This window comes from Nyctereutes procyonoides, unplaced genomic scaffold (assembly GCF_905146905.1).
Source record: "Nyctereutes procyonoides isolate TBG_1078 unplaced genomic scaffold, NYPRO_anot_genome, whole genome shotgun sequence".
Lineage (NCBI taxonomy): Eukaryota > Metazoa > Chordata > Mammalia > Carnivora > Canidae > Nyctereutes > Nyctereutes procyonoides.
In genome coordinates, this window is record NW_026575133.1 from 502,367 (window position 1) to 521,645 (window position 19,279).

Sequence of the window (19,279 nt, forward strand, 5' to 3'; positions counted from 1 at the left end):
ATGGCTTGAACGTGAAGTAGTCAAGGTACTTCTTGATCAAACCATCTGATTCTTCCTTACACTTCCTAACCACTATCTTTACTATTTGACAAGGAAAACTAACAGGGTTCCTGGACCCAATTCCACTTGGGGGTGGGGTGGGTGGGTGGTAGGAGGTTTCCCCACATCAACAATTTTCCAGATACCAACTGAGTGTCCTACGATTCAACTCAATTCTGATACTGTTTACCTTGAGATAGCATCAGACCCCACAGATTAGGGATCAGTCCTCCAAGCCTGCCCCTAACCCCTTCAGATGCCAATTGCAAGTGCAGGTTATTGCTTGTGCTTCTGACCCACCAGCTATAGGTTGGGGGTTCCCAAGACCCTTGCCTCAGGTTTAATGAATTTACTAGAGCAACTCATAGAACTAAGAAACATTTTACTCACTAGATCATCAGTTTACTATATAAAGATACAACTTAGGAACAGCCAGATGGAAGAGATCCACAGGGCAATGGATGGGGAAAGAATGCAAGGCTTCCTTCCATGTGCTCTCTAGGAGAGCCACTCTCCCAGTACCTTCACGTGGTCACCAATAGGAAGTTCTCCAAACTCCATCCTTTGGAGGTTTTTATGGAGGATTCATTATATAGGCATGATTGATTAAATTACTAACTAGTCATTAATGATGGAACTCAATCCCTGCGCCTTCCCTCTCCCCACAGGTGTTGAGTGCAACTGCAAGTCCCAACCCTCTAACTACTGGTTGGTTCCCCTGGCAATGAATCTCTATCCTTAGGTATTTTCCGAAAGTCACTTCATTAACATAAACCCAGTTGTGGTAGAGAGAGGTTTGTTATGAATAACAAGATGCTGGGATGCCTGGGTGGCTCAGCGGTTGAGCTTCTGCCTTTGGCTCAGGGTGTCATCCTGGAGTCCTGGAATCAAATCTCATATTAGGCTCCTGGCATGGAACCTACTTCTCCCTCTGCCTGTGTCTCTGCCCCTCTCTGCGTCTCTCATGAATAAATAAATAAAATCTTTAAAAACACACACACACACACACACACACCAAGATCCTTATTACACCTTTATGGCTCTGAAGCTATTTTAGGAACTAAGGACAAGAGACCAACTATTATGACAAAAGTTGCTCCCATTGCTCTTGTCACTCAGGAAATTCCAAGGGTTTTGAGAGCTGTGAGCCCAGAACCATGGATGAAGAGCAAATAAATATGTGAATGACCAAATATATATTTCCTGTAAATCACAATATTGCAGGAACTCTTCAAACACTCTGCACCTCTAAATCTTTTTTTTTTTAAGATTTTATTTATTTATTCATGAAAGACACAGAGAGAGAGAGAGAGGCAGAGACACAGGCAGAGGGAGAAGCAGGCTCCATGCAGGGAGCTTGACGTGGGACTTGATCCCAGGCCTCCAGGATCACGCCCTGGGCCGAAGGCAGGCGCCAAACTGCTGAGCCACCCAGGGATCCCCAGCACAACTAAATCTTACAAATAAATGTAGTTTTGAAACTCCACTTGATGTCTAGATGTTTGGAGAAGCTTTTTGGTTCTTGTTTCATAATCATGGTCTATCACCCTCACCACACTTCTCTACAATTTCCCCACTAAAATATCACCACCACCACCACCAACAACAACAACAAAATCAGTTTCATATATTTTTATAAGCAGCTTTAAATTCTTTCTAATACAAGGCAAAAGTATATGTTAACCAAGTCAGAATTGAGGTGGCTATCTGTTCCAGTTTGCCTACAATAAGCCCAGTTTATGCCTAGTGCCCTGCATTATTTTTGAAAGAGCTCCTTTTACCCTTAAAAAGGGGGGTTCCAGTTTAGAGGATAAATTAGATGTTCACCTTATTAAAAATACACCTTGATTTTCCAATAAAGTGCTTTTCAGGAGACACTGTGCTTTTTGCCCACATTATTGGACTCGATCTACCCAACTCTGCAAAACAGGAAGGGAAATATTTTATCTCTGTTCATTAAATGAAGTAACCAAGACTTCAAGTAGTAGGTGGTGACCGTCTGAGGTCACATACTTAAGGACACAATCAGAGGCAGAACCCAGGATTCCTGACTTCAAGTCCAGTATTTTTTGGCTGTCGACCATTCCACAAATACCTGAGTAAAGACAAACTTCACTCTCTTGGTTGGTAATCTGCTTGCACTTGGACTTAGAACATTTTAGGCAGGTTCATCCCTTCCAAGACACTGTCCTTTCACATTTAAAGCAAGCAGAGATGAAAGAAGACTTACATGAAGAGCCCATTAGTGAGTCCTAGGGATCCTGGGGCCAAATGACCTACGTTTTTTACTTTACTGGGTGCAGTTACATCAGGTTATTGCAATCTTACATCTAACCAAATTAGGATGTCTAAAGTCAACAACAAAAAAACAAGAAAAAAAATCAATAACGAATGCCTACTAAGAACACATAAATGGGTTCTGCCCCAGTCTTACAGATCTATTTTCCCTATGGTCATGTGCTAACCTTTTTTTTTTTTTTTTTTTTTAACCTAAAACCAGTAAAATTCTACCCTCCTTGGATAACTGGCAAGGAGACAAAGACAGGCACAGCGCTCGCAAGGTGTCCAGGGTATCCCAGAGCGCTGAGTCCGCCGCCACACCGTTAAATAAACGCCCTGTGCTAACCTCCGATGCCCGCCCCCGGAGAAGCCCACAGGACGCCCAGGCGTCCCTCCCTCTCCTCGCCACGGCACGAAGGGAAGGGGTCCGCTGCGCCTGCGGAAGGAGGACTGCAAGCTGCTGGCTGGTGGAGCTAGGCCAGAGCGGAGGGCGGGACGCCGCAGGCCAGACCCCGGGGGCGCCGGGCTCCCGCGCGGGCGGGCACAGGCGCCGAAGGTAAGAGGGCGGCGGAGGACAGGCGCGGTCCCGGCGGGGGAGGAGGCCGCGCGCATGCGCCCCGCCCCGCCGCGGCCGGAAGAGCCGGGCAGCCGCGCCGCTGCTCGCCACGCCGGGCGCCGCGGCGCGGGGGAGGGCGCCGGCCGCGCGATGCGGCCCCTGGACGGCGCCGGGGCCGCCGAGGTGCCCGAGCCCGGGCTGCGGCCGGCGGACGACGCGCCGCAGGGGGCGGCGGAGGAGCCCGCGGCGGCCGAGGCAGCGGGGACGCCCGGCCCCGGCCGCTGCTGGCTGTGCAGCTCCTCGCCGTGCGGCTGGTGCGCGCCGCCGGGTGAGTGGGTGAGACCCGGGCGCGGGTCTCGCCCGGGGGGGCGGGGGGCGGGGGCGGGGGTCCCCGCAGCCGCGGGCGGGGGGCGCAGGGCGGACCGCGCCGCGTCCCTGCCCGCGTCCCTGCCCGCGTCCCTCCCCGCGTCCCTCCCCGCGTCCCTCCCCGGCTGCCCTGGGGAAACGCTCGAGCCCTCTCCTCGGGGTCTGCAGAGCCGAAGCCCCTTACGGCCCCGCCGGCGCGGACACCGGAGAAAGTTTCTGGTTGTGTTTGGAGCCCTTTTGGGATTCTGAAACTGTTCCTGTAATTGAGGTGTTGCGGGTGGGACCGCGGAGCCAGACTGCAGTGTGCGCGCCCTGCCGGAGGCGGGAGGCGAGGGGTCCGGGAGGGGCCCCCCGAGCCGGCCGCGGGTGGGAGGGAGCGGCGCGGAGCAGCGATGCGGCCGGTGAGCCGCGTCCCTTCCAGGGGAGGTTGAAAAGCGCGGAGTGGGGGGCGCCCGGGGGGCTCTCGACCCCCGCCCAGTTCTCCATCTCAGGGTCCTGAGTTCAAGCCTCGAGTTGGGCTCCATGCTGGGCATGGAGCCTACTTGATTAACAAAAAAAAAAAAAAAAAAAAAAAGCACAGAGTCTAGAAAATGTTTGCCTTTAAAGTCTCAGACTCTTGGGAAGGCAGAGTTGAGTGGGAAACCACCTGGTTCTTAAACTTTTGGTTAGGACTTTTTCGTTTTTGTAATTTTTACAGTATCTTTATTTATAACACCTCACACTGAACTAAGCCAAAAGACCATTAATAATATAATGAATATTTTGTGATTTTTTTCTGTTTTTTTAAAAAATATTTATGTATTTGTTCACAAGAAACAGAGAGGGAGAGAGGGAGAGAGGGGCAGAGACACAGGCAGAGGGAGAAGCAGGCTCCATGCAGGGAGCCTGACGTGGGACTCGATCCCCGGTCTCCAGGATCACGCCCTGGGCTGAAGACGGCGCTAAACCGCTGAGCCACCCCGGCTGCCCTCTATTTTTAAAAATTTGAATCATTATATTATAGACCTGAAACAAACATGGGAGGACTAGGATTAGCATTAGTTGCTAATTAGGATTAGTTGGCTAAACAAGGCAGAGGCACAATATTACATACATTGTTAGGAGGTTCAGACCTGTCTCAAAAGCCAGGTACCCTGTTCAGCCGCCTCTTCCTTCCACAAATGAGGAAGGTGAGGACTTAGGGGGGTGCGGGGGCGGGCATAGGGGGTTGCTTTGTTTTCCCCTAGATCTGGCAAGTAAGTATGAGTGAGACACAGCACAGGCGGGTGCTACAACAAAGTTCATGCTCTCAGCATGCCAGAGACCCAGGCCAAGGCCCTTTCTGCTGACCACAGTGCTCCTTAAGCATATTCCTCTTTAAACTGCACCATCCACCTGGAGCATCTTCCTGAAAGAAGAGGAAATAGATCTCCTGTTGCAAGACAAAGTTACACCGTCTGCATCATCTCATTCTCTGAGTACCTCCTCTAAGTGTGACCCCAGATTTCTATGCCTCTAACCCAACCCCATTTGCCCCTTCTCCCGATTGATTATGAACTTCCCGTAATATAGGGAGACGAACCCCAGAGGATGATTCTTGCTCCATTTTTGTCCTAAATACTAACAAATGACCAGACTTCTGGTTATTTATGCATGACTGGTACCTCCAGAGCAGGGGTCACTCCAAGCTGTGTTGACCAGATGTGCAGCCCACGAAGAGGTGAATTTCTCACCTTATCAGTTTTTATGGCTGTCATTTGGTGAAATGCTGAGTCAGTCCATACAGACTCTTAAATGTTTCCACTGTTTATGAGCCAAAGAGGAATACTGTGCACTCAGGCAGCACATGGCAATGTGATAACCCTATCTTAAGCAACTGCACTTAAGAATCTTGTGGGGTATTTTAACTTAAAAGAAAGCATTTAACTTCAAGGAACAACAGTAAGACTTAGTAATAGTGATTGTAAGATTACGAGAGAATATTCTGAAAACAGAATTGCTTTAACACTTTAAATCACTGTACTGTTTGTTGTCATTGAACTTTGTGATGGTGTCATTTTAACGGCTTAATCATGGTTATCTCAGGAAAGCTCATTTTCAAATTCAGGTTGAGACCCTTATCTGTTTTTCTGCCTTCTTGGATAACCTTCCCAGACAGCATACAGCTATCTTAAGACATCTATTTACTTTTTTAAGGGACAGTGTGGATCTTAGACTGAGGCAAGAAGTTCTAGATTTGTGCCTCTTCTGCTCCTGAAAAGAGTTCTCTAGTGTAGCACTGGTTCTCAAGCTGGTAGAGCTTTTTACAGTTGCAGAGATTCTGTATCAGTGGGTTCAGGAACTGAAGTTTAAAAAGTTACTCAGTTGATTCTCATTCCCAGCCAGGGCTGTGAATCACCAGCTTAAAGCAGAGGATAGAGAAACGGAGCAATTTTTCAATTTTCTTCTAACTCAGGAAATTACACTGTGGTCACTTACTTAATTTGAATTTAGAGTTGCCAAATTATTAGCTATGCTTCTAGTGGAATATGATCATAGAAGCACATTACATAAGCTTTGAATTATGCTACTTTCTTGTTCATCTCCATTGGCAGAAAGGAAATTATTCAGTAAGAGACGGTCTGCCTGAGTAGAACCAGGCCTCACCCTCATAACAAATAATCAAGCTCAGCCAGGCCTTGTAACAACAGCCATGTCCCAGTCAGCGATCATGGGCCTTAACGTATTTATAGGCAAGAAAATATGTGAGTGTGGCAGAAAATTAGAACCAGGGGTATAAAGTTAAGTTTTTAAAAAGTTAAATATCATGTGAAATTACGATATTCCTGGAGAAAAATTTAAAAGTTTAGGTTGGAGAAGATCCTTGAAATAGAGACCAGGGAGATGTTTTCTGTCCTGGATCTTCCTGTTCTGTCTGAGGTTGCAGGTTCTATGTATGAGTTGGATTTCTTTTAAGAAACTTTTAACTTATTTTATTTGGACCTGAACTCTGAAATTTCAGAAGCTGAACTCCGAGGCTGACCACAGCCAAGGCATGTATTTTGTGGCACTTAACTTGGAAGTCTTCTAAAGTTTCCTTCTCGTGGGCTGAGTATGTGCAGTTTGTTTCTGTGGTATCTGAGCACCTAGGTATTGAACAGAATGTGGAGGATTCTGGCACTTAAATACATATAACCCTTGATATGACAACTGGTAGCTTCAAATGATTTTCTTTTACTAAAGAAAATCTGTTCTTTGAAGAAGAGGTAGAGGCCTCTGAGCACATGTACCTGCAACAGGAAGAGGTAGAGGCCTCTGAGCATACCCGCATCTTTTACTACAGAGGTCATGCTGTAGCATATGCCCCTGGGAAGATAGTGCATCATCATACTTTGGTCCCAATTCACAAGTGTTTGTCACTTGTGGGCAAAGGTATCCAGCTAATATAAAGATGTTGAAGGTTATTACCTGGTGTCTGCATTTATCCGAGAAGGGCGTTTTTCATAAACATGATTATGCAATATTGTTTCTATAGCTGAGTAACATGTTATAAATCCCTAGCCTGGAATGACAGTCCTAGTTTTACTACAAATGGCAGTGCCCAAACAATACAGCCTTCCGTTTTGCTGTGCTCCTAACTGATAAGGACCAGTAGTGTTTCCTTCTTATTCTCCCCTTGTTTTTAATTTCAAAAAAGAAAAAAAAAAAAACTAATATATTCCTTGGTGTGTGTAAACCTCTCTTTTAGGGAGTTCTCTGCTTACTCTGTCCCTTTTTTGCTCCCCTTTGAATGACAGGGTTGGGGAGGGTATGAGATTGAAAATAGGTTCTTGTCTTAGGTAACTAAGATAGAGGAAGTGGCTAAACAAATGTTTAATGCTCATACAGTAAGTCATTAATGGATTGAATATATGATGCCCTAGAGAAAGCAGAAGTTTCCTGGTTCAGATCTAGCCAAGAAGTTAGTGCTTAATGGCAGTTCTAATTTTTAAAACTATATTTTAAAGCACTTTGAGGTCAGAGAAGTGGTAGATATCCTAACCCCTGCCCTCAAAGAGTTTGTGTTCTAAACGGAAACAAAATCATAAACCATGAAAAATAAAATATTTGATTAACAGTTCAAAATCACAAAACAGAGCCTTCCCAGATTATGCTGTCGCCAGTGGTGTTAGACTTGGCGTCTTTCCATGAAGTTCTCTCATATTCTTTCATTCAGCAAGTATTTAATCAAGGTCTTCTGTGTGCCAGGCATAAACAAGACAGTGAGGTCCCAGCCTGGAAGAGTCCACAGGCTTGTGGGGGAAGTAAGATAATCAACAAGTAGCCATATGACACCGCTATAAACTGTTGTCCAGAAAGAATGTGTTCTTCATAAGGCCCGGTTCACCAGTGAGATGATATAAATTATCACTCGGAAGCATTTTTCTCTAGCCATCTTGACAAGCGTTTCTTAAAGATTTCTCTCATTGTCTTGGCAAGCATTTTTACTTCTTTTTGACTTACAAGTGAGGGATGATTCTTGAGCCAAAGGAAAATCCATTTTATGGGGTAAAACTGCATTTCAGAGTTACAGGTTTAAATTGTTGCTTTCATCAATGATTCTTCATTCTTGGTGGGAAAATGGCTTGGGGCCAGAGAATGGATATGCTTAGGAGACAGTATTTGTAGCCTGTTAGCTATTAACACTGTTCCATTTTTCTCAATTCCTAAGTGAAAATAATAAAACATACACTTGGAAGCAAGGACTAACCAGAACTTAATCTTTTTCAGAAGCCAAGAAGAAAGCACCCTGTCCTGGACTTGGCTTGTTTTATACATTATTGTCTGCCTTCCTTTTCTCAGTGGGCTCTTTATTTGTTAAAAAAGTGCAAGACGTCCATGCTGTAGAAATTAGTGCATTCCGATGTGTGTTCCAAATGCTAGTCGTTATCCCTTGCTTAATATACAGAAAGTAAGTATTTCTTACCTGCAAAGTAGAAGGTATTAACAAATGTTTGTGAATCTTTTGACCTGCTTATTTATTCTATAGTGTCTGCTTTATCCCTCCCATAGATTTACCAGGTTCCTACATCCTTTGGCTCTGATTAATAAAAAGTCTCAAGGACCCACCCACAGAATATGCTCTCATAAGCGCATACCACATGCCCAGCAAAGTAGGGGAAAGAGATTGTTGTCCTGCACTCTCCATTTTGAGAACAAAGCTTTCCTTGTACAATTCCCTCCATCTTGTACCACCCTTCCTTCTTTCCCTTGGCATACTAGTATTTAGAAGAAAAAAGTAAATGAGGAGAAGTGGTGGTGTCTCCTCATACCAGGGTTTCTTTCAGTAGAATGGGCTGCTCTGTTATCAGGGCATACAGAAGGTTACTGTAATAATATCTAGGTCTACCCCTAGGGTGATGTGGGAAAGGAAAAAGGTAATTTTGAGCAAGGCCTTTTAAAATAGTTTCATATTTAGTGTCCTCATCTGTGAACTGAGGGAATTATATACACCTTTGTTGCAAGGGCCAAATAAAATGTATTATAGATCAGAGCGCTTTGTATAGAATGTAACAGTATATGAAAACTATGTTCCCCATCCTTACTGTTCTCTCCCCACACAGCACCTCTTCCCCTTCCATATAGAATCCCTTCCCTTCCCTTTCCCAGGTTAAAATTATGCCTCTCTCACCCCATTATAACCTCTGCCCACTCCTTGTACTTAGAACCGTTGGAGGAAAGACCAGTTGGGTCCCTTGTGGATGTCTGGCTCTTTCACTCTTTGGGCAAAAAAAAAAAAATGCTTAAACCCTAAACTAAATGCTTCAGTCACATGCCACCAGTCTCCTTGTATCTATAACACAGTACAGATTCATTTCAGAGTTTCATTCCGTATCCTGAGGATTTGATGAAAAAGGTCAAAGAAAACTTACTAAGATTTATATTGTCAGAAATTTCTGTGTAAGTGTGGACAAGTCACAGTATTTTAGGAAATGATGATAAGACTTCAGAAATTTCTAAGGTTGCAACAGACCACTGATGCTAACGCAATTTTCTTCCCTATAATAAAAGAATTGGCAGTGAAAGGCAAAGAATTTTTTTAAAATCTTAAGCACCAATCTGTTCTGACCCATTTTATGTTTCATTATAATGGAAGATGATATGGTATTCCAAGCATTTTCAAAGTATGAGTCAAAGGTGACCCATACTTACATTTCTAACTCCAGATATCCAGGGGTCCTCATGTCAGGCCTACAGGCTACCCCTACAGATGTTCAGTGCTGGCATAGGTCAGCAGGCTGCACCTAGTCTGACACGTACCCAGCACTTTGCTTGGTAAATATTTAAGTTTAAAAAAAAATTTAGTAGCTTAACTCTTCCTGCAGAGAACAATGAAAAGTTGTCTCACATTCAATGGCAAAAATAAATTTTAGCATTGCTTCCACTTTTATAGAAAAACGCCTAAGTTTGGCAACACATACTAGCCATGACCAAATTTTCTTATGTAGGACAGCTCAGTCTTGAAATTATATTGATTATAAAAATTTCCATATTGTCAGTGTAGAAAATCAGGGGGAAATGAAGAAAAATTACGTATGAGTCCATTTTTAAGGTTTACCCACAATTAACATTTCAGTACCTTTTTTTGTCTTTTATGCAAGCGTATAAACATAGGGAAAAATTCTATTTGCTGAATTATTGTACTATTTATGGAGTTCTCTTTTGCTATTTTTGCTTATACTGTGAACACTTCCATGTTTTTAGCTATACTTAGAAACCACTGTTTAAAGGTGTGGGCACTATTATAATTAATTTACTATTCCCTTATTTTTTGACAGTTAGGACTTCAAAATAATGCTTAATTAAGAACTGCAATATCAAAAAACAAATGCCAAGTTGGTTTAATGTGCGTTCCTCCGTTTGAATTTGCAGAACTGGGTTTATAGGCCCCAAAGGTCAACGCATTTTCCTCTTTCTCCGAGGCGTTCTGGGCTCCACGGCCATGATCCTATTGTACTACGCTTTCCAGGCCACATCCCTCGCCGACGCCACGGTTATCACCTTTAGCACGCCCGTGTTCACGTCTATCTTTGCTTGGATATTTCTCAAGGAGAAATACAGCCCTTGGGATGCGCTCTTCACCGTCTTCACCATCACCGGCGTGACCCTTATCGTGAGGCCCCCGTTCCTGTTCGGCGCCAGCGCGGCGAGCGCGGACGGGGACTACTCAGTCCACCTGAAGGGCACGTTCGCCGCGGTGGCGCACGCGGTCTTCGCCGCCCTGACCCTGGTCATCCTCCGCAGGATGGGCAAGTCCGTGGACTACTTCCTGAGCATCTGGTATTACGTCATCCTCGGGCTGCTGGAGAGCGTCGTGGTCCTCTTCATCCTAGGGGAGTGGAGTTTGCCCTATTGCGGCTTGGACAGGCTGTTTCTCATCCTCATCGGCCTGTTTGGTTTGGGGGGTCAGGTGTTTCTCACGAAAGCCATCCAGATAGAAAAGGCAGGGCCGGTGGCAATAATGAAGACTATGGATGTGGTCTTCGCTTTCATCTTGCAGATTATTTTCTTTAACGATGTGCCCACGTGGTGGACGGTGGGCGGGGCCCTGTGTGTCATAGCCAGCAGCACGGGCGCAGCGATTCGGAAGTGGTGCCAGAGTGCGCAGTGAGGCCCGTGGGCTCGCGTCCCGCACACCCCTCCGTGCGCACCCCAGAAGCAGCGTTTCCTTCACTGATTATACTTAATAAATTTCATAATTAAAGTACCATTTCTGAATATGGGATGTCTTTAATGAGCTAAGAATTAGCCAGTCAGTGTGGTCTAGCAATTTTCTTTTTTTTTTTTTTCCCCTCAATGATGTGTTGGTTTGGGTTTGGGTTTTTTATTGTTCTTGGGGTGGCGTCGGTAAGAGGACAGATCATTTGTTGCAAAAAGCCCTGCAAAATGTTTTATGACTGGTGTATGTAATTTCTTTGAAGCGTATTTTTGGTACTGATAGAGATGGGAGAAAATTTTAGAACCTCTTTTAACCAGTGTAGAGGCTAAGAAACTTATGGATAATAATGCTGCTGTAATTGGTATTATTATGTTGGAAATTCATTTGAAACCTAATTCCACTTAGGAGGCCAAAGCTGAAACTTGGAAAAGGTGCCTACTTAATGGTGTTAATAATACAAATCAGCCTTAGTTTCAAGGCTTTTATAAATGATTATTATTCTCTTAACCCATATGAGTGCCTTTTCATTTTGATGCCAGAATTTTTATATGTAAAGTTAAAAAACATTTTTGATCACCCCATTTGGCTAGTTTTCTGTTTCAGTGGCATTCATGATGGTAGCTCTGTCATTCTGTAATTTTAAGTTATCCTCTGTTTTTTTGAAACTGCACTACATTTTTCTTCACTTTCTAAGATTTCAGGTCTTTAAACCACAAGAGAAATCTTGGCATAACCAGTGTGCACATTTCCATCCTGAAGTATTTTTCCCTCACTAGAAATGTGATTTTCTATAACTTCTCTTTGAATTTATAGTATGATGCCAAATAAAATTTTCTCAGGATTTTATTAGGTTGAACCATATGAAATTGCTGAAATTTTACCATTTTAACTAACAAAAACCATAGTTTCTTATGGCTCACCCTAATAGATACCCCCCTCCCTTCTTTACACCAAATATTTAGAACACTGTGGCATATATTTTTTTAAAACAACTTTTTAAAAAATACAGTGATCCTCTTAAACTTATTTTTATAGTCTTTTTCCCTTATGGAATTCTATGTAATAGTGTTTCATGTTATTTGTTAAATGTAAAGACCTGTGAGTCCATGGTTGATTGACTTTTGTAGTTGCTTGATTAGAAAAAAAAAAATCACTGTTAAGTTCTAGTATATCAGTATGTTATTAAATGTCAATGCTGCACCATGATACTAACTTCATGAATTCAAACAACATTTTATATCTGGAACTTCATCAGGCCAATACTCTGCAGTTAAAGAGAAAATATAATATTTAAGAAAGCTTGGGAGGTTGATCGGGAAGTAGAGAGTACACACAAATGATTCTTTATCACAATAAACCCTTTATTGGTGAAGCTATGATGGTTTCCAACTCTTACTGTCCAACCTAGCAACTGTTATTATCTTAAGCCTGTATATTGGAAAGATTATAGGCTTTCTCTCCCTTTCATCATAATTCTTCAAAGAAAGAACGAACTTGGCTTCTGAGGTTTATGCCTTGGTGAGAAAGGATCTTTTCTAGTAGTTTCAAGAGGAAATTTTTAGCTTGCTGATTTTCCCAAATGTTTCCCCCCTGACAAATCCTAAATGAAATCTACTTAAGGGAGTCACACTATCATTATAATTTTAGCCTAACCCACAATTTTTGGATTTAGAGTTGCAGAAGCATCATTTTACAAGGATATTAGATAGTTACAGGATCAGAGCATTTTAGAGCTCAAAGGTTAGAAATCCTCTTGTAGGAACCGCACTGCATAGATAGGGATGCTGGGGAGGGGATCTGCCCAAGATGGGTTTCCATGGCCTTCTCCTCTCCCTTACTTCCACGATAAAGTATGGAAAGTAAATGACTGCTTAAGCTACCTAAGGTAAATTAACTCAGGGAACCCTCTCCTGGTTCTTTACCTTGCACAATAAAAGAACCTATGGGACATTGAGAGTTAAATCCCTTTGGGCCTGTACACTAGAGACATGTTTTATTTCAACAGTGTGGTTTAAGTACTTGAATGTCACAATATATGACCAAGGTTGGAGAAAATGTTTCTTCTCTCAACCTTTACAGGGTGTCATTCTTAAACACTTTTATATAATGTCCAAGGTATATACAAGGATGTGTATTGTAACAATTATAAGTGTATATTTTACAAAGATTGTAGTTTCTATATCTTGAAAATATTTTTGTAAATTGTTTTTATTTTATAAATACTAATAAAGTTAATATCAAATAAGGCTACATGTTGGTTTTTATGATTATAGTAAATGTGCTCACTGACTTACTTCCTTTTTCATCCATGTGCTTCAAAATTCATTTTATAATAAAGGATATTGGTCTCTGAATGACTATTCAGCTGTGATGTAATCTCAAGTTTCAATCTGTTTTTTTGTTTCCTTGGTACTGTTATATCCAATCTAATATCTCTAAAATAAAGACCCTAACCTTCCTTTCCAGTAAGGCCTTCATCATTGTAGACTCCCAGAGCTTGGAGTAGCTTTGAACCCATACTTTTATTTCCATAGCTAACATGTCACTAAGTCCTGGAGTGTCTGTCTTATTGTCTCATGGATTCATTCTTTCCTTGCCATTTCCACTCTCCCATCTTAGTCCAAGACTGAACACCTCATGGCTGAATTATAACAATATTCTAATGGGTTACCTACTGCTTGACTCTCTTCCACTCAGATCCTTGTCTCACTGCCAGATGGACCTTCCTAAAGCCCTGCTCTCATTGTTACTTTGGTTCTCATAAAACCAGAATGATGCCATATCACATACCACATCTCATCCAAATTATTTTTCTGGCCCTACTCCCACTTTTCCAACCTGATTTCCCATGTCCCAACACAAATCCATACTCTCATCAATCTTTCCACGGACTCCCACATTTGCCAAGGGATTCCTTCCTATGTCTCCCCTGCTGCCTTTGCCTTCTCTTTGTCCTCTAAACCTCCTAGCCTCCAGGGCAGCCCCGGTGGCGTGGCGGTTTAGCACCGCCTGCAGCCTGGGGTGTGATCCTGGAGACCGGGATCGAGTCCTGCATGGGGCTCCCTGCATGGAGCCTGCCTCTCTCTCTCTCTCTCTCTCTCTGTCTCTATGAATAAATAAATAAAAATATTTAAATAAATAAATAAGTCTCCTAGGCTCCAAAGGCTCAGCTTGAGATTTTGTTTCTTCTGCTGCTTCCAGCTTCTGCCACCCACACTAGCCCACTCTGACAGAGTGGATAAGGCACTGGAATAGGAAGGAGTCTAAAGATAAGAGTGTGGTTGTGTCACTTTCCAGATGACTTAGTCACAATGTATCTCAGCCTGTCCTCATTTGTTAAATAGAATATCACTTGCCCAACCCATGTTCCAAAGGAGTGCCACAGAAGGACTTGCAGACCACAAAGGAAGATAACACTACCATATCAAACTGCAGTTAGAGGTTAACATTCTCTTAAAAATTATGTCCAGTTCTGGGTCCTTCGTCCTGAGCAGTTTCACGAGGACTGCAGGAATAGTCTAAAGGATTTCAAACCTCATTTGACTTCTTCCTGCCAGAACACAATTCCACTGTTGGACAGTTCTCAAGTTCCTGGCTGATCTGCCCACATGGGTACCAAGGGTCACCAGTCTTATGCATAGGTGTTGCCACTTTTCCAAAAGTTCTGGCTTTGGCTCTAATCCTGTGTATTATACTTGGATCTGGCTGGGGAATGATCCTGATTTTTTGTGTTTCCCATGCACTACTCTCGGTACTCAGTATGGCTTTTTTAGCCCTTATCTGTTCACTCAGTAAGCACAATTAGTCTCTTAAGGGTAATCTAGTGGTAAGAGCCAGATGTCTTTATGTAACATATTGGCCTCTGATGTAGGTGTATGGAGCTGTGGTCAGTACTGGGCATTAGGATTTGATTCTTAGGGTGTAGGTTGGGCACATGAAGCCTGGGCACTACCCCAAGCACACCATCATATGGTCTCTTTGGTCTAAGAATTCACTTAGAATTCTTCAGGCTGCCCTAACAGGGACTCTCTGATCCACAAAGACCTATCCAAGTTTTAGCCTATTTGAACACAAGTTTTGGAGAAGCTGGATTTGGAAAACCAATTCACAGCCTGTGAAACCTGGCACTGCCTGTCTTCTAGAAATTGGGGTGAGGCTTTATAGAAAGAAGGAGGGTAAGGAGCAGACATATCTAATGTCAAGGCAGGGCAGAAAATGTTGCATCATAGAAGTCCAGTCCACAAGAAATATTCCACTGGGTTGCATGAGGTACCATGCTAGCTATCATCTTTTAAGCCAGATTTTTAACAATATAAAAGAATGATATTCTCACTATATTTTTAAATAGTTATTTTTCATAACTATTATTTATGTTAACATTATGTAATCATTTTAATAAGATTTTTTAGTTTTGCTTTCAAATGTAAATATCTATATATAACCCACTTAACAGAAGCTCTTTGGAGTTCTCAATAATATTTAAGAAAGTAAAGGAATACAAAACCAAAAAGTTCCCAAGCTGCAGATTTAATGTATAGAATTCTCAAATTTGAAAACTTAAAAGCAATGATTAAGCCCACTATCAAATCTATCAACTTTTTCATTTCAAACATGACAGTTTGAAATGCAGCTAAATAACAATTTGTAAATTAGAAACATTTTTAATGTGATGTTCCATTTTAGAATTATGAGTTACACAACCCTAAATCTACATAAGAGATCCAAATTATCTACCCGACAGAGAGCAAAGGAACAACAAGAAATCCAATTGGCCTATGCTCATAGGGTCATATCAAGTTGTCTTTGTTGCTTCCTATGTATGTGTCTTAGCTCCTTTGTACATGCATTTTAGAAAAGTCAGAAGACTTTGATACTTGACAGGTAAGTATGTATATTGGTACAACTTCCATGAAGGGCAATTTGGCAGTATCTATCAATTTACAAATGAACATACTTTTTCACCCAGAAATTCCATAATTCCATTTCAAGAATTTATCATATATATATATATAATCATATATATATACTTATTGTAAAATAAAATGTACAAGTTTATTCATTGCAGCATTACTTGTAATACAAAAAAATAGGGCTAGTCTGATGTTAAATAAGTAATGGTAATGGTAATGAGTTAAATGACTAAACAAGTAATGGTACTGAAAGGGAGGAAGAAATTTTCCTCTGTCCAAGATTCTTCTAGCTGGACTAATAACTAAATTTACATAAGATAGATTAATGGAAGAAAAAAAACCTCACAAAGTTTTATTACATGTGCACAGAGCCCAATAATGAAACTGAGACCTAAAGAAATGAGCAAGGCAGGCAGTTTTAATACTTTTTAGACAAAGAGACAATGAATCTATGAGGAATTGACAAGACAAAAATAACTTTGGGAGCTACAGTTAGTAAAAAATTCTAAACAGTATTTGGGCTTAATAAATCAGTAAAAAGTAACAAGAGTCATTTATACAGCCTTCTTGACTCTAAATTTCCATCTCTGGTGATAAAGATATCTACTTCTTCATACAGGGAGGGCACCTTTCACTTGGGAGATTTCTTTACTGCTTTCAGGAGGACAGAAAAGGGCCTGAGTGTTCTTGCACAGGCTGTGTCTTAAGTAACTTTTATTTAAAATATTTGATATACTGAAGTGACATATTTGGGGTAGACTGCCCTTGGTCCTTACGATACATACATAAAATGAAATACACAATAAAAATAAATTAAGGAAGAGCAAGGAAGCTTTCTTCGTATGAGTGTGGAGTAATCTTCAAGATTATTAAGTAAAAAAGCCAGATCCAGATAGTAATACAGCATAGTATGTATTCATTTATGTAAAAAGAGGGTAAACAGGATATTCCAAGAGGATATACAAGGAACCGGTAACATTGGTTGCCTTTAGGGAAAAGAATTTAGTGGCTGAAAGAGTGGAAAGGAGACTTTTAATTAAGTTCCCTTTTATACCTTTGAAATTCTGAACCATCTATATATGTGACCTAGTCAAAAAACAAAATAAAAAATAAACTGGTGAAACAACAACAAAAAATGACTTGTAGAAAGGAAGGGAGAAAAGAAAGGAAGGGGTAAAATAGAGATAATAGAGATATCCATATACATATGCATAGAGAAATGTTTACCGCTTTAATCTGAGCCATCACTGTGGTTCACCATTACTGACTTCCTTTTGCCTCATTCAGTCCACGAATCAGGCTTAAATTCCCACATGCTTCATGACTGAAGAAAATATAAAAGGAAAACCTGAATTTCAGCTTCATAAAATATATCTTCCAAGATCCCAGAAAGCATTGCCCAGCCCTGAGCCAAATATCTATCTTTCCATAGCACCAGAACCATTTTTACATGGAAGGAAAACTAACATTTACTAAATATGTCCCATCCAGGCCAGGAGCTTCTTGATTTCTGTCTCATTCAGTCCAACTCTGGGAGATGGGCTGAATAGAAAACTGAGGTTCAAAGAAATTGAATAGGGTCAACCTACCTAGTAAAGTCTAGTGCTCTCACTTGTAAATGGTGAAGTTGGCCACTACCCTAGGTCTGCCTGACCACAAAGATTTGATCTCTCCAATTCCCCATGTCACCTCCCTAGCTGGCATAGAATGCACACTAGGGAGTCACTGTAGCATTTGTCACTGGTGAAAAGATTGTTTCTTGACTTTGGGATTTGAAGGTATGTATGCCCTCTTCGTCTCTCCTTTCCCATGCTTGTAGCAAGAGCTGAATGTGAAAGAATAGAAGGTGACAACACTGCTTATATTTTAGTTTTATTTCTTTCAATCTATCAATATTTATTGAGCAGTAGCCATATACAATCACAATCAAAGCAGGGTAAACATCAAATATTGTCAAGTATTGCTTTCAAAATGTTCAAAACTGGATGCAAACATGACATACACACACTATAATAATCCATACATATGTGCTGCAATGAGAACCTCGAAATGAGATAGTCTCCTAAGGTGACAAATCAAGGAAAAACAAAGAACAAAGGTCACCTAAAGATACAGAATTGAATTCCGGGTCAGCCACATTTAGCCATAATTTACCTAGATGTACTAAAAACATTTCTAAAGATATAATGTACCAGTTGGAATAAGGGTTGGCCAGGCTTGGAAACAGGAAAGAAGGGTGGCTGCATCAGGCATGTTCCCATTGTAGGGATGGGCTGCACCAAGATGGTGAGTTCCTAGTTTTTCTCCTTAAAGTGCCCCCAGTAGCTAAGAAGGGTCTAGAGGCATAATCACAGAGGTATCACCACAATCACAACGCAATAACAATAATCACTACCCTTTATTGTATCCTTCATGTATCAACTACTCTCCTAACTGCTTTTTGTACTCTGGATCATTAAGTCCTTGCAACTCTGTAAGGAAGGCTTTTTATTGTCTTCATTTCATCCTGGAGGAAATAGAGGCTTGAAGAAGTTACATGACATGTCCAAGTTAAGTGACTTGTCTACTTGCTAATAAGAGTTGGAACTTGGGTCTTAAAACCCTGGTCTGTTAAACTCCAAGTTTACATTCTGGACTCTGCTCCTCTACCGCTCACCCTAAGCCTGAAGCCATGCTTTAAAAAAATAAAATAAAATAAAATAAAATAAAATCCCAAGTTTTATGTGCCCCTGGCACACTGCAGAGTAGCTCAAGGGACTCTTCAACTCTATTTTAAGAAACATGGCCAATGATTATGCAGTTAAGTCCTCATGCTACTGAAAACTAGAACTATAAAATCACAACCCTTATTCTTTCTATATCCATGTTATCAGTATCTACGCAATTATAATTTGGCTTCTCATATACTTTAAATGCAGAGGATAATGGATTAAGCAAAAGCTTAAGCCCTTGGTTCCCTAAACTGTTATATTTCTCATTGTATACTAGTAAAATTGGCATTATTCCGCTTATTGGTCTCCATATACTTAGTCATTGTGACTCTTCCCAGAGGGATATATTGTTATTCCCAGCATCCATCATTCCTTTTCTTCTAAGCTATTACTCCTATATTACACAGGGTAATTATGCTAGCTCATATAACAACCCCCAAATCTCAGGTATGTGCCAATAGAGTTTTATTTCTTAATTATATCACAGTCTGATTAAGTTGCAAGTTATAAGCTCTCTGTAGTTTCTCCTTTAAGTAGTGACTCAGGCTTCCAGGCTCCTGCCATCCTAAAGTCCTAACTTCTTAAACATGTAACCTCTAAGCTTGCTGCAGATTTCATTACCACATGGACTTGCATATGCGGAACATCACTTACACCTAAATCTTACTGACCTTAACCTAACTGAAAAGGAAGGTAGGAAATAAGGTTTTCATCTGGTTCCATGAAGAGGAAAAGAAAATAGAACTTGGTGAACATGTAA

General features: G+C 41.5%; 1 protein-coding gene across 3 annotated transcripts; it reads left to right on the forward strand.

Moving 5' to 3' along the window:
• The first annotated feature begins 2,999 nt into the window (after nt 1–2,999).
• SLC35G1 (solute carrier family 35 member G1) lies at nt 3,000–13,252 on the forward strand. 3 transcript variants are annotated; one of them, XM_055300272.1, is made up of 3 exons: nt 3,000–3,203; nt 7,970–8,150; nt 10,112–13,252. In XM_055300272.1, the coding sequence occupies exons 1-3, from the start codon at nt 3,026–3,028 to the stop codon at nt 10,848–10,850; spliced, it is 1,098 nt and encodes a 365-aa protein (XP_055156247.1). In that variant the 5' UTR covers nt 3,000–3,025; the 3' UTR covers nt 10,851–13,252. The 3 variants fall into 3 exon arrangements, with proteins under 3 accessions (XP_055156247.1, XP_055156248.1, XP_055156249.1); XM_055300273.1 differs by having other exon boundaries at nt 7,973–8,150; XM_055300274.1 differs by having other exon boundaries at nt 8,042–8,150.
• The last annotated feature ends 6,027 nt before the right edge of the window (nt 13,253–19,279 follow it).